At 43.0% G+C, this 13,798-nt stretch overlaps 1 protein-coding gene across 1 annotated transcript in view; it reads right to left on the bottom strand.

Moving 5' to 3' along the window:
• Positions 1-12,075, bottom strand: part of LOC119724932 (RNA-binding protein 38-like) — a 66,085-nt gene extending 54,010 nt beyond the window's left edge. Inside the window, exons 1-2 of the mRNA XM_038196254.1 lie at positions 11,486-12,075; positions 3,603-3,732 (exon numbers count right to left, since the gene is read on the bottom strand). Of these exons, the coding sequence (XP_038052182.1) occupies positions 3,603-3,732; positions 11,486-11,650 (295 nt within the window). The 5' untranslated portion in view covers positions 11,651-12,075. The remainder of the gene's footprint in view (positions 1-3,602; positions 3,733-11,485) is intronic.
• Positions 12,076-13,798: the final 1,723 nt, after the last annotated feature.

Consider the following 13,798-nt stretch of genomic DNA (forward strand, 5'->3'; position numbering starts at 1 on the left):
TGTTTATTTTGTTTATTAGCATGTCGAGCGACGTGATAATATTTCAGGGCAAAGCGGAGGGCTCGGTCGGGACTTACATATTATCTTTTTATTTCCTGCATAGCAGGTGATTTATAATAGTTGTTGAACGAGGTTGGGGTGTTACCGCATCAATTAGATATCGTCTGCCAGCGGTTTTACAGCCGAATGTTGAAACTGGTTGAATTCCTCAGGTGGCAACTACTAGACAACGGCTGTGAATTTGTTGGAAAATGTCATAAAATTCGCCAAATATGCGCCTGACAAATGAGTTTCAGATTTTATGAAGTGCGAAATGTTTTCACGTACCTGCGAACGAGTCAAATGCTACCACCTGGTTCCCTGCTGAACTGAACTTTGCAAAACGTGCAGCTGCCGGTAACCAGCGATGTGACTAACCTCGGTTGGTTCCCGCCCTCTGTGTCGAATTGTTTAAATAGAAGTGATGATGTCTACCAGGGAAGTATTTTTAATTGGGTCACAAGCGTATACTATATCTCAACTCAGCCTTTTCAAATTAACCAAACAATATGACGCTCTTTGCATTTTCTAAGCTTACCTCGCATTGCATTATACCCTTCTAATGCGCACAGCGGCGAAGTTTTATTGACCAGACTTCGACCAAGTCGGGACTTTTCCTTTAAAAAAGAAATTTCTGGCGCGCCTGGTTGCGCATCTACCTCCCAGGGACTTCCAGAGGTCAAAGGTCAATCACATAATGGAGGAACGTCGGCTGCCATGGCAACGCGGCACGCCAAACTAGTAACAACTGATTCGGTTGAATGGTGCTGGGCCGCGGAGTTTCTGGGACACGACGACAATCTTAGGTAGGCCATATTTTTTTAATCTTCCCCTGTGGCAGATTGTATGGAAACTTGCGGAAAAAATAAAGTTTGTTTTTTTTCTTCGAAAACAGGACTTGTTGAGTTGGGGCTGTCCCTCATTTCTTTAAAGCGGGAACATTTTAACCTCAAACTTCGTTTACGATTCAGCTTCAGATAAGGGCAAAACAGCTTCAGATAAGGGCAAAGCAGCTCTTTTTGTGAGCAATTTTATGAGAAATAGATGCTGAGTTCAGAGTCTTTAGAAAATGCAGATACAAAAAAAGTAAAAACCACGGCTTGCTTCTTCATCAATCAATCTGTGGACATAATTAAACCATCACAATGAGCGTTGACTAAGACGAGAAATTTTCATCAAAACGAGTCCGTCTGCGTGGCAGTGCGCAAATTTGAACCACGTAAACATTTTGGAAGAGTTCCCCGTTTACATTTCCACTGATTAGACTCCAATGAGAACGATAAGATATACATGTATTCCAAATCATAATTTTTGAAAATTGACAATTGACATACTAGGCCCTAAAATTTGAAACCAGCGTTCAAAAGGTGCCAGACTAAATGTTAAACGACGTGGGCTACGCACTGCCTCATTTCAGACGGAATTGCCAAACGGATAATATTGTAACATAGCCCATAGTTTGTTTTTAACGGGCCGAAGACAACTATGCGTTCCGATATCAACTACTGAAACTGTCTGGAGGATATACTCTACGAGGTTTTTGAAACCCCGGCTTCGAGCAGGCTTCGGAATAATTTCGAAATATTAAGGTCCAAACGAAATGGAAAATACTCCAAGCTTTCGCCTCGTTTTACGGTAAATTCACGTTCCTTTGGCAGGAGACGAACCTTCTATATTTGAGCTGAAGTCTCCCAAAGTCAGGGGCCTAGCATCTCCGTAAGGCCTCAGGGCGAATGCTGAGATTAAAACGAGGTTTCGGGGATGAAAACCTAGTTTATGGAACTGTATATCCCAGACAGCATTGAACGGTTGCCCGAACTGATTGTGTTTACGTCGCAACCAAAGGCACTATAAAGAACAAGACAGCATAATAAGCCTCTGAGCGGCCGACCCTGCGCAGCTCCAGCAACACAAAACAAGACCTTGCCAGCAACACGACACTTATACCTGCCTCTCTCAGTCTCATTACCTTACACATGTACATGGCGAATGGCAATAAGTTACACCATCCCGAAAATATTCCGAAGGCGAGCTATTGTACGGCCGGGATCTCATGGCTACGCGTTGAAAAGGGAAAGTATTAGGGGCATAATAAGAACTCGAGCCCAAAAGCTGCCGTGAACGGTGGACAAACGGTCATAAAAGTGAGTATCAAATTAAGGATTAGCACTGAAGAGCTACTTGATGTGTTATCTGATTTGGCGAATCTAATACCCCAGAAAGTGGGAGGTTTTAGGCCGACTAATATCGTAGCTCTTGATCACCGATGAAGCGTTGGGAAAAAGGTCTTTGTAAGGTATAGAAAGCCTCAGTCCAAATCTTGGACTCTTGTTTGTGAACTGATAGGTGTTATATTTGCGGTAGCACTATGCAGATTTACATGTATCTCTTTTGTGACTTGTGTGGTACTAAGGGAAGAACCGCTTTGGTAACTTGACGTCTCGAATACGCCAGGTATGCCTTGTCTGTCTTTGAAGATGGCTAATTTCGTCTGATGATCTAGACGCCTAATTTCAGTCATCTCTCAATTTCCTTTGGGGGGGGGGGGGGATTGTGAGGCCAATTGGGAAACTTCTGTTCATCCTGTTTAGGAAAACAATCCGACTCTGCAAACGTGCTCAAACTTCACTGAAGTCATCATGAAAGAGCTTCCACAACTTTTTCTCAGCTTGCCGGCGGTGCCACGTGCCATTTTCAGCATCGAGAAACTGTCGGTGTTTACGCGCCAAAGCTTTCGCAACCCACGTTTTTCCCTTCTTTTTTGTCCCCATTTTGATATCAACTCAAGCGAAACCGGAAATCCTTGGGTGTCTGATATGTAATTGCGACCCAGAATGAGTACTCTTTCACTCCAAACCCAGACAACAATGTGCCGTGGCGGTACAAAAAACGGAAGAAAACGAGCTTCCTCGAAAAAAGGGCTTGATCACGATACCCCAATTTGTTGAATGGGCCACCGATCGCTAAACAACTTTCAAGAGTTCGCTTCGACAAAGCCTTAGACATTTTACCCCGGAACCTTAATACGTTTTGTAAAAGGGTGCTAATTCTCCGTGTGGTGTTAGTTTAAAGAGTGAGCCTAACCATAGACTGATATTTGGAGGGGAGTCACGCACCATTTGGTGAGAAACGCAGCGCGAGTTTTCCAGCTTGTTTTCGTACTCGGCCGCGAAAAGAAGACGTGACTCCAAACACGCATGCGCGTCAAACAAATAATGTTTACTGACGGTGTTCATGAGTTTAGGGGTGTTTCCAAACAATGGCTTCGCGGATTCGGCTTAGGTGAATTTGGGCCTCTGTATTGAAGGACTGCTTCTCGACATGTTCTACTTCAAGGACATCAAATCCTCTTTTACAAAATCCTCTTTAAAAGAGACCAAAAGTATATGTTTGGGAATTAAAAGATTCCAGGTGCCGAAGCCAAAACAAAGCCGATGCTTGGAGAAAACGCTCATTTCCTGTGAAGCAACGAAGTGTTTCCCGGGGAGTTTGCATAAACACGCGAACGAGCCTAAATATTTTTGAGATCCATTACTTCAGCCAATCAAAACTTGAAGACTTACTGTTGTGTGTGGCGTTGTTTCTTGGCTTGGCGCCAATAATGGCCAGATTGACGTTGGCCTTCCGCCCATCGATGATGGGGTTAGCGTCTGCGCACGCTAACCTCGCTGCATCCTTGGTTGCCATCGTTACCTGAAAAGATAATTTAAAAAAAATCCAACCAAAATTGAAATGAGGTTTCTTCTCAGGTCCTCCATCTGATAAAAACAATTATTTATTTTTAAGCCAACCGATATCAAAAGGCTCGACAAAACTCAAGTAACTTAGGCCTTATCATTTTTAACTTGCACTTATACATATTCATGAGGCTAACGAACTTCTCTCATTGGTCATCAAACTCGACAGGAAACTAACCCGTCAGAAATACTATGCGTAATTGGCCCTTTTGGCTAGGAACCATCCTCCATCCTGCAAACTATCCTCCGATTGCTAACCATGTAAAACTTGGATTCAGCCTCAATCCTCCAAAATCCTCCGTTATTTCTTGAATTTGTTTAGTGGAGAGGTGACCATTGCATTAATCCTTCAATATCATCCAACAATCACTGTTGATGCATGGTTGAGGCAATTATTTCGCACTACTTGCCCTCCACACGATGTTGTATCTGTTCAGCGAGTGTCATTATGAGCACAATTTCACATCCACTGATCTTAGAACATGCACCATTGCAAGGATCTGAGTTTACTTCCAAGTTGTCGACCATTCGTCGACACTCCATGTCTGCTGCATGTTTTCAATACCATTGGAATTTTTACGAGGTGATACCTTATACCTAGAGGCATTGCTGTGAATAATAATGTTATGACGTGTTGACCTTGTTCTGGACTTACTGTAATTGGCAAAACAAACATCTCATTTCTTGCATTCGTAGCTCTTCAACCTTTACTATACAGTACTGAAGTTTTTACGAGATACGACAACGATGTGAACGATTTTTTTTCTTCAAATGGCCTACCATAGAACGTGATAATTTGCAAGGTTTTGTACCTATAATGTACATGTACGTATACACTCCACCATATATATATACAGCAAAAGAAAATGGTGCATTTCAAACATTGGCTTAGGCAAACGGCACTTTAACGTAATAGTTGGTGTAACTTGTTGGAAAGGAGTGAAAACTGCCACCAAAGTGCAAGGACCAGCCCAGGGCCAACCTTGCAATGTCACTCATTGCACGATGGGGGACCGGCCGCCAAAATGAAAGATAAACAAGTTGGGTGCCGTTATTGTCACCTTGCGATCCTGAATGAACATGGCGCTTCCGACCGAAAGAGTGTCCCAACACAAGCGACAATCTCGTGCGTGTCTGGGACCAAGAACCACAACCAGCTAGAAACTGTATAGACCTATACATGTACTGCATTTCTCGTCTCTGAAACTCTGAGACCAATCCAAATTGAGTCCAACCAGTTGCTTAAGCACATAAATAGTTGCTAAGCAAAGCAAGTTTCCATTAAATACCTTCCATTTATTGTCCTGTCGCTCTTTTGACTGGTTTCTCAGCAGATTTTTGCAAAGGACATAAAAACCTAAATTGTCTGAGTCTCTGCTAACGGTTCAACGACTTGACTTGGTAGAGCATTCATACCTAACATCACTAGTTCCTGATAACACACGCCTCTTGTCATGTCTGGGTCCCTGTATCAATATTCACTCTGAAAAGAGCCTACAGAGGGACCAGACTCTTCCGAGACAAACGCTGCCCTTTGAAATCATGGCTATTTCAAGATATAACCATGGAGGGATATAACCCATCATTCAAATGCTCCGTACATCCCTTTCACTTCAGTGGAAGGATTTTCAGTAGCAGGCAGGGTACAGATACCATCCTAATTCTGATATTTAAGGGACCTACAACATTGTTCTGGCTGTGAGATTCTTGAACCAAATTCTAAATCATTTGACTATACTGGTTAAGCTTCATCTATATGTACAATGGACACAGTCAGCTAGTGACGTCAATTGGGCCATGGATTAGATTCATTCTCACGCTGTGCCTTCCTTAGTCTTGAGTTTTTTCTGTTCAGAGATTCCAATGTGCCGTACTCAGTCTACCATGCATCATAATTTCCCCCTTACGTCACCGAGGCTTGCATTAAAAAAATTCCTTCAGTTTGATGGTCGTGTGTTAACTTGCATTCTTATAAAGTTGCCTTAACGAGTACAAACAGGGCGATAAAGTTACACCATTGTTAGGACCAAGCGAGCTGATACATCGGTGGACACTTCACAATGCGATATCCTCTTATTACGGAGCTCAATATGCTCTTTCTTTCCACAGACCTTGGGTTTTAGCAGGAAAGAGCAATTCAATTCGAGTAATGGTTTTTCTACGATCTGTGCACGTGCACTTATCAGTGCAATTATGGGTACATCTTTTCAATCAAGATCCGTGTACGGCAAAAAAGAAGTGTTAGCCAAAATTCTTTTGATTTCATTCAGTGCCTCCCAACAAGATGATTTCGGAAGCACCCTAAGAGAAGCTTTCGATTACGCTTGACATACCTCATGCGTAAGGTCACACGTTAGGATAACTCCTTATCCGCTTAACTTTAATTTGACTGCACAAAATACTTTCGATTTTTAGAACCACCATCAGCATTATAGCACATTTAAATCCTGATGTGTGGGATTCAGGGGCAGTTGATCATCTCCGAAGACTTGCGTTTTCTACAACTTTATTGTGACTAGCTTACCAAACTCTGATAAATTGTTTGCGGATGCATTCGTTTTTGTTTTTTGAAAACATACTCCAGTGCCTTGCTGTGACTTCACAGGTGCCTTTAACCCCAACCTCACCTAAAGCAAAATACTTCTGAGTAGTAACCAAAGAGCCCTTACGTTAGGGTTAACATCCCATCTGCAAACCCCTTGGTTAATGTTGGGCATAAACCTTCACTGCATTTTAAGCGCAGGGCCTACACAAACAGCGAGATTGAGTTCTGCCAAGGGATGGATAAAAATGGCCGACAAAATTACTTTAGGTTACCTAGTTTTGCAAATAAACTATACCAACTTCTAGCATGTTCGTAAAGCTAGTCAGGACTTGGGGAAACACCACACGTGGCGTACCTCGGCACAACAATGTCCGGCTGCCCCCCTAATTCCTCTTTTATGTTTTACTTTAATAGCTAAATCGAGGCCAAAACCTGTGTTACAATGACATACAAAATTATACGGACGTGTCCCCTCTCCCAGTATAATACAAACACAGCGGTCTAGCTGTACGTCACCAGCCTATAAATTCACAGCCAGGTGAGCCCTAATCATCATAAATCCCTCTAGAAGGCGATTAGTGCTTAGCCCTGCTTAATCTCCCACCGATCCTCTTATGGTTTACGTCTTCGAGGTTGTGTACAGTGGATGCTATAATCTCTAAACTGATCAGCCCTCTTCCACCCAAAGAAAGCTCGACATGCTACATTGTTGGAGGCAAGCCACGGACAAGACAGTGCGTACAAGCCCGTACAAGTCCACCCAAGATGTCAACATAACGACGGTCAAAAAATTTCAGTAACGACCAATTTTTAACCTATTGTCAGAGTTGTCACCAAAAGACTTGTAGACCAAATAACATGCATTACTCTCTACTTCGAAAACAAATCATGACAGGCAACTTTTAACAACACGTTCCCCGCGGTTTACATTCGACATGAATGTGTGTATATTCCGGATGCTCCATCACTGTCAAGCGTTTCAATTTGTCACCTCCCTTCTCTTAAATTTTCCAACGTCTAACCACGGTCCAAAAAACACAAGTGGATCTAAAGAAAACTGCACTGTCTTGGCGCTGAAATACGAACCGTTACTGCTCCAAAAACACCCCGTGTGGTACGGACCTACCAAACCTTTTTAACCTTCCGCGAAAAGAACAATTACACCTTTGCCATTTTGTTGGGCGTCGAAGATGATTGATAATTTCCAGCATGAAAACACTTCTATACAAACTTCAAGCGACGCCTCTGCATTTCGTCGTACGTATTTGAGCAATGTGTATAGGATTTTCCCTCTGTTTTCACGCACTATTTGAGAGCCCTTGGACGTTTTGTCATTTTGGGCGCGAATGTTACTATTGTTGTTCCTAGATCCGGGTAATGTATTGTGTGATCCGTCATGCATGAGATATGAATATGATTCCCACAGGTATCTTCAAATGACAACAATATGTTCGCTTGTTTTCCTATTTATGAGTGACTTGAAGGGATATCCCCTTATTAAGTTTTCATAATCAGTTTGAGACCCTCGGAAGTTTTGTTGCATCCGGATTCCGGGCACTAAATTGGTATATTTCCCGGTAGTGCATTGTGTGGTGCATCATGCGCCGGGGGCAAGTAATAGAACCCCTCATCCATCTTCAATCAACAACTGTCCAAAATTATGTCTCCCGTCAATTTTGATTTGAACGTGAAGGGGTAGCCCCTCTATTAACATGCATGGCTAAGCTTTACCCCCAGGAAGTTCTGTACAATTTTGAGAGCTGTTGGTCCAAGTTCTAGGTAATGCACTGTGTGACACGTCACGCATGAAGGAACAAAATTGTCCCCGCGTGCATCTTGAATCGACACCTGTCTACTTCGCTGATGTCTACTAACTGGCAACGTGGAGGGATTTCCCCCACTTTTTATGCACCAGTTAGGTTCCTTAGGAAGTTTTGTCCTTTTTTGGAGCGAAAGTCGGTGCTGTAGGTCCAAGTTCTAGGGAATGCATTGAGTGACACGCCATGCATGAAGGAACAAAAATGGTTCCCGCCGGCGGGTATCTTCACTGACTGTCAATTTCGTGATACGTTCATTAACACACCTCGTGTAAGCATATCCTCTAACTTTTCATGCACCGGTTTGTTCCCTAGAATTTTTTTGTCGTGTTTGAAGCGAATTATTGGAGTGCTGATGAAAGTCCGAATTCCAGGTCACACCGGGTGTGATGCGATGGTCGTGCATTGGGGAAATGGTTTCCATGAGTATGTGCAATCGGCATCTATAGGCATATGAACTAGCTATTTCGTCACAGGTTAATTTGTTTTGTGGAGGGATGTACCTTTTGAGCTCCTTGCCTTACTTGGATGTGAATGCTGTGGACATATTCGTACTGTATGATGCCTTTCACACGTAGGAAGAGATGCCATAAACAAAGATAGCTGGACCGTGCATGATGTGTTGCAAAATATTTTTAGAAATGCTTCTATTACACTCAATTGTTCTCCAAAAGAAACGACAGAGTATATGAAGCTTTACACCAGTGTAAGGAGAAATTGAATGTTGTATCCCTCTTCTGTTGGTGACCAAAAAGTAAGGCACAGACAGAAAGTCTATCAATAAAAAAAAGACTGATGTTTTTCGGAGCTTACGCCAAAGGTCATTCAGAGATTTGAAAACACAAAGATGGGCGCATCAGTGCAGACCACGCATCTACGCATCTTTCTGTAATGGGTTCTCTATTCGGCTCATGTTGTGTGCGAATTGCATGTTTACCGAAAAAGGTCAACCCATCATCAGGCGACAACATGATAAGATTCAGTAAATAAAAAACTACTGAGTTTGTGTTTAATGTGGTAGCTTTCACCCACACAACCAACAAGACATACCCGTTCGGTCACGGGGGGCAAACATGTTATTTGTCAAAGCCTACGGGTCTTTACCCCCCGAAGTAATCGAATTTGGACAAAATTATTGTTACACACTTCGAAAATTGAAGTGGGTGATGGATGTGTTTTCACTTCATCTTGAACACTTCTTTTTCTCTATACGTGGGATAATAAAAAAAAAAGATAGACCGCGCGTTGGTTAAACTGTGATGGGGGTTGGGTTGATATTCTTCCCCGCGGCTACTCACAGCATCTGGGTCATCAACACAGCAAAATGATGAATGGCATATCCTACACCTTTTCAGTTTTTTTTTTGTATTCACGCCGCGCGCTGCACAAGAGTTGAAGACCCATTGGGAAAACTGCACGTCTCGCCACTTTTGAGAAAAAAATATTCAGTGTACTTGTGAAAAGAATATAGTACGGTGGGTGGTAGATGGTACACAACAATGTATTTAAGTCCACTAGGTATTTTACAATAGCTTCTCATGAACTCTACGTTCGACTACCTCCCACCATGCTCCCACACTCCTTTGAACTTTTTCGTTGTTTCAATTCAGTGCGCTACCTATACCTGCTAAGTTCTAGCCAAACTTATTAGTCAGCATCGGCGTACTGTAGGCCCTACATACTGCGTTCATTAATTGGCCTTTCTCTAATGGTTCACAAAGCAACCAAGTTGTCCACGATAACTAGGCCTATCGCGAGTCAAAACCGTCGTGCCTTAAAACATCATTACGGTTGTACAATGTAAGACAAAATAACATACAGATTTTAGGGTCATTGTGTTTAAATGGTGATATTTTTTGAACGGATTGACCAATTTCAGTAATTTTTTCATCCAAAAGTAGCTTATGAAATTGGCTTTCCAGTCATTATTATTTTTGGTGCCACATATTTTTTTAAATATGAAATATAATTTTTGGGGTTTGGGTTCCGCTTTTTTGACTCACCCTGTACAGCAATACATGAGCTAATGACGATATTGTTGTATGAACAAATAATAACAGTTTCAGTCAAAATGAAACATACATCGAGTACTTTGGTGAGATATCAAGACAAGTCTGTTCTAAGACAAGATAAGTTTGCGGTGACACCATGTGAGTATGTGTGGTTCTGAAAAGAACCGGAGGGACTCGAACAGTACGCTCTGCCCGTCGTCAGGAGAATGTGTTCAAGCTAGACGCAAATTCAGACTTTACACAGAAATGACAAGGCATTGCATATGTGAAACAGAGCCTCACAGGTATATTTTGCCAAAATGCAAACGGAGATAAGACCAAGTTTATCCCAAAATGCAACTCCCCAGAAAATGTAAATGCATACACATGTACATTGTACATATAAATTCATGTACTTCATTCTGAGGCTCTCGTACACTACGGCTACGAGTACATGTAGACACGTTCGAGGCCAACAATAGGCAGGAGCAGCTCCATTGTGGCGCCTGTTATAATCAGGTTTCGTTAGAGGCTGCCCGGGGCCTTGTGATACGCCTTGCTGCACAATGCATATGAGAACTGCACACGTCATGTTACTACGGACGCTGTGACTGAGTCACCATTTTCGCAACGTGCGTGTCTAAAGTACAGCACACGTAAAGTACACCATACACACAGCTACAGACAGCATACACTGTGCTTGGTAAATAACCTATCTCTTCTCGCTCACAATTTGTATTAGTAATTGCAAACTCTGGTGATCACCGTTAACCATATTACATGTCTGTAACAAAACAATTTTACCCTTCAGTTTCTGCGTGATAAGGCCAGATCAAGCCATCAAAACCAGAAAGCGAGATCGTAAATAAAACAGGCCCACAAATTCCGTGTGAAACTTAACTCCGCAGTTTGTATTCATTCCTCCATTGGTGCTTAAGTTATTAAAGACATTTTGCGGTTAGCGCAAGCTGCATGGCATTTCGGGCTTGGGATAAACTGTGAAAAGTTTTACAGTTTTTACCCCCGAATTCAGGGTGCAAATTTAGTAACAAATCTGACCATGGAGGTAGGTCGAGTTGGCCGAGTACAGGTCTATCTTGAGCAACTTTGCTCATGAATGCTCGTTTCAAGTATCTCTGGATACCTAAATGATTGAATGAGGAGCATAAATACACAGGGACGTTAACCCTAACTCCCATGACAACATTTCCAGGGGTCTACCAACTGAGCTAGTACTACTCCTACATCCCTGCCGATGTCTCACTTTAAACTTTGAGCTACGGTAAGAAATACCCAGTATACACTCACAAGAACATTCTCAAGAAGTATCTGCCAAGAATTTAAAGAGGTACTTACGAAGCCGTATCCCTTGCTCTTGCCGGAGTTTCTATCTGTGATGACCACGGCTTCTTCAATCTCGCCGAACGGCTCGAAGAACTCCCGTAGCTTATCATTGGTCGTGTGGAAAGGCAAGCCGCCAACGAAGATCTTCGTCAAAGTGGTATCCTTTTTGCCTTCCATTATTTTAAGCCTTCAGTCTGTCTTTATTAGGATCGACTTTGTGTCTCTTCACGGAGTAACTTTCTGCAAATTAGTAGTAATTATCCGTTGGTGATCATCAGAGCATTCCAAAACAGGAGTTTGCGAGGAAAGGCACGGCGTAGCTTTTCAACAAGATGCTGTTGATGTTGTTGGTTGTGGGAGTCAGTTGATTAGCTGATGCCTTGCGTGGGTTCTTGAGGATACAGCTTGTGATCCAGGTAATCCACAGAAACAGATTTCCCTTGTCAGCTAGTGGACGGTGCAACACAATTTTCCTCGTCAGCCTAGCCCAGTAGCAAACTGTGTGTATCGGTATTCACTGAGTGCCTTTTATCGGATGCACTTCTTCAACACACGACCAGCCTTTCTCACTGTTGACTTCCAACTGACAACTTATCATTTAACCGCACGATTCACTAGGTATTGACAGTACCACACTGCACGAGTCTGACTCCGCCTCCTTATGAATAAACATAAGTAACTTTGCACCACGAACTATCAGTGCGCGTATACACGTACAAGCGGTGACCGTCGGCTCAACTTATTCATTATTCATGACCAAGTTACAACGGGTGCTGTATGGCGCATGAACGAGCGCACCCAGTAGGTCACCAGTTGACAGCAACATACCGAGGCGGGGCCTGTGTAGCCGTTACGGGTGTCGTGTGTTACACACGAGCAACTGGTAGATCCCCGTGGTCATGCCCAGGGTTCTAAAGGTGAGGACACAACGAGAGAATAGTGGGGGCCGTCCTTGCTCTTTAAGGTGACCGGTCTGGCCCCCCTGGGGTACTTGGTTAGGAGTCCGTGCGTGACAGCACGGACACGGGGAGATATTGCGCTTGACGTTCCTGCTTTTGATATTAATCTGTGCTCAACTTGTTTTGCAGTACTTTATTCCGCCAGCGCTTTCAGTGTGTCTACGGTCTTTTGGCATTTTTGGTCTATCAGTGAAAGCATAGGTGAAAGGCAAGCTTCATTCACGAACCCTCTAAAAGTAAAACCCGATGATGTCTGAGCTCTCCTAAATTTTCCCCGTCCTGAAATTACATTCCCGAGATGGAATGTACTTGTTTCAGGCCTTTACGGATACTAGTTAGCTCTTCCAATATTACGCACATCACTCATTACATTAAATTGAAATGCCAACTAAAAGCAGCCCTGGAAAATAACAGTTGGGGCGGGGTCCAACCTCCGGGCTTCGGCTGCTATCTTGCTCCGGAATCATTTCAATGCAGTAACCAAGCGGGACTACTTTAAAAAATATAGCTGTTTTGTATGATTCGTTGTTCCTGAAACAGAACATGCACGGTATAGGCCTAATATTAAGCCGGAATCACTCAGGTCAGGTGTACTCTCAGAAGTCCCGGGTGAGACTTGACACGGAATCCGTGTCATACTCAACCTGATTCTTTTTGGGTTAAAATGACACCATTTTGAGTCAAAGTGACACTACTCTTGAATCATTTCCCGGTCATTTTAACCCTGAAACCTTGCCGCAAGTGTCTTTTTTTTAACCCAGAAAGTGTCAATGTGACCCTGCAAAATATCAGGTCAAATCATGACTCGGGAGTTCCGGGTCAAGTCTGATTCGGGACATTTTAGAGTGTAGGCCTACCTTAAAAAAAATTCCGAGGCTGGTGACGAAGCCGGGGTCTGGAACCCCGTCCCTTCCCACAAGGTTAGCTGTTAATCTGGTTAACCACTGAATCCGTTTATTGGTCAGTGTGTACGTGTAAATCGGACTTGAATGTGGAAAAATCGGGAATTTTATAATTATACCTGAAAATCCGGTTAGCATAATTTCTTTTATAGGCCTACAATCCCCTGAGGTTTGAGGTATTAAAACGAGACTTACTGTAAATACATACACGCAGCATGTTCCAATACTTTCACGAGGGTCTCTGGATATAAGGTTACACTCCTATGTTCCGACACCCCTATGTTCCGACTGCACATATTCCTATTCCTAACCCTATACCCTAACCCTAACCCTAACCGGGAGTAACACAATCTTATGGTCGGGTTGTCGGAACATAGGGGTGTCGGAACATAGAGCAGTCACCTCTGCATAACATGAACATGTTCTCTAAAGCTGCCATGCCATATTTACGGAACCTCTACACC

The sequence above is a fragment of the Patiria miniata genome, unplaced genomic scaffold, assembly GCF_015706575.1.
Source record: "Patiria miniata isolate m_02_andy unplaced genomic scaffold, ASM1570657v1 HiC_scaffold_18, whole genome shotgun sequence".
NCBI classification, from domain to species: Eukaryota; Metazoa; Echinodermata; class Asteroidea; order Valvatida; family Asterinidae; genus Patiria; species Patiria miniata.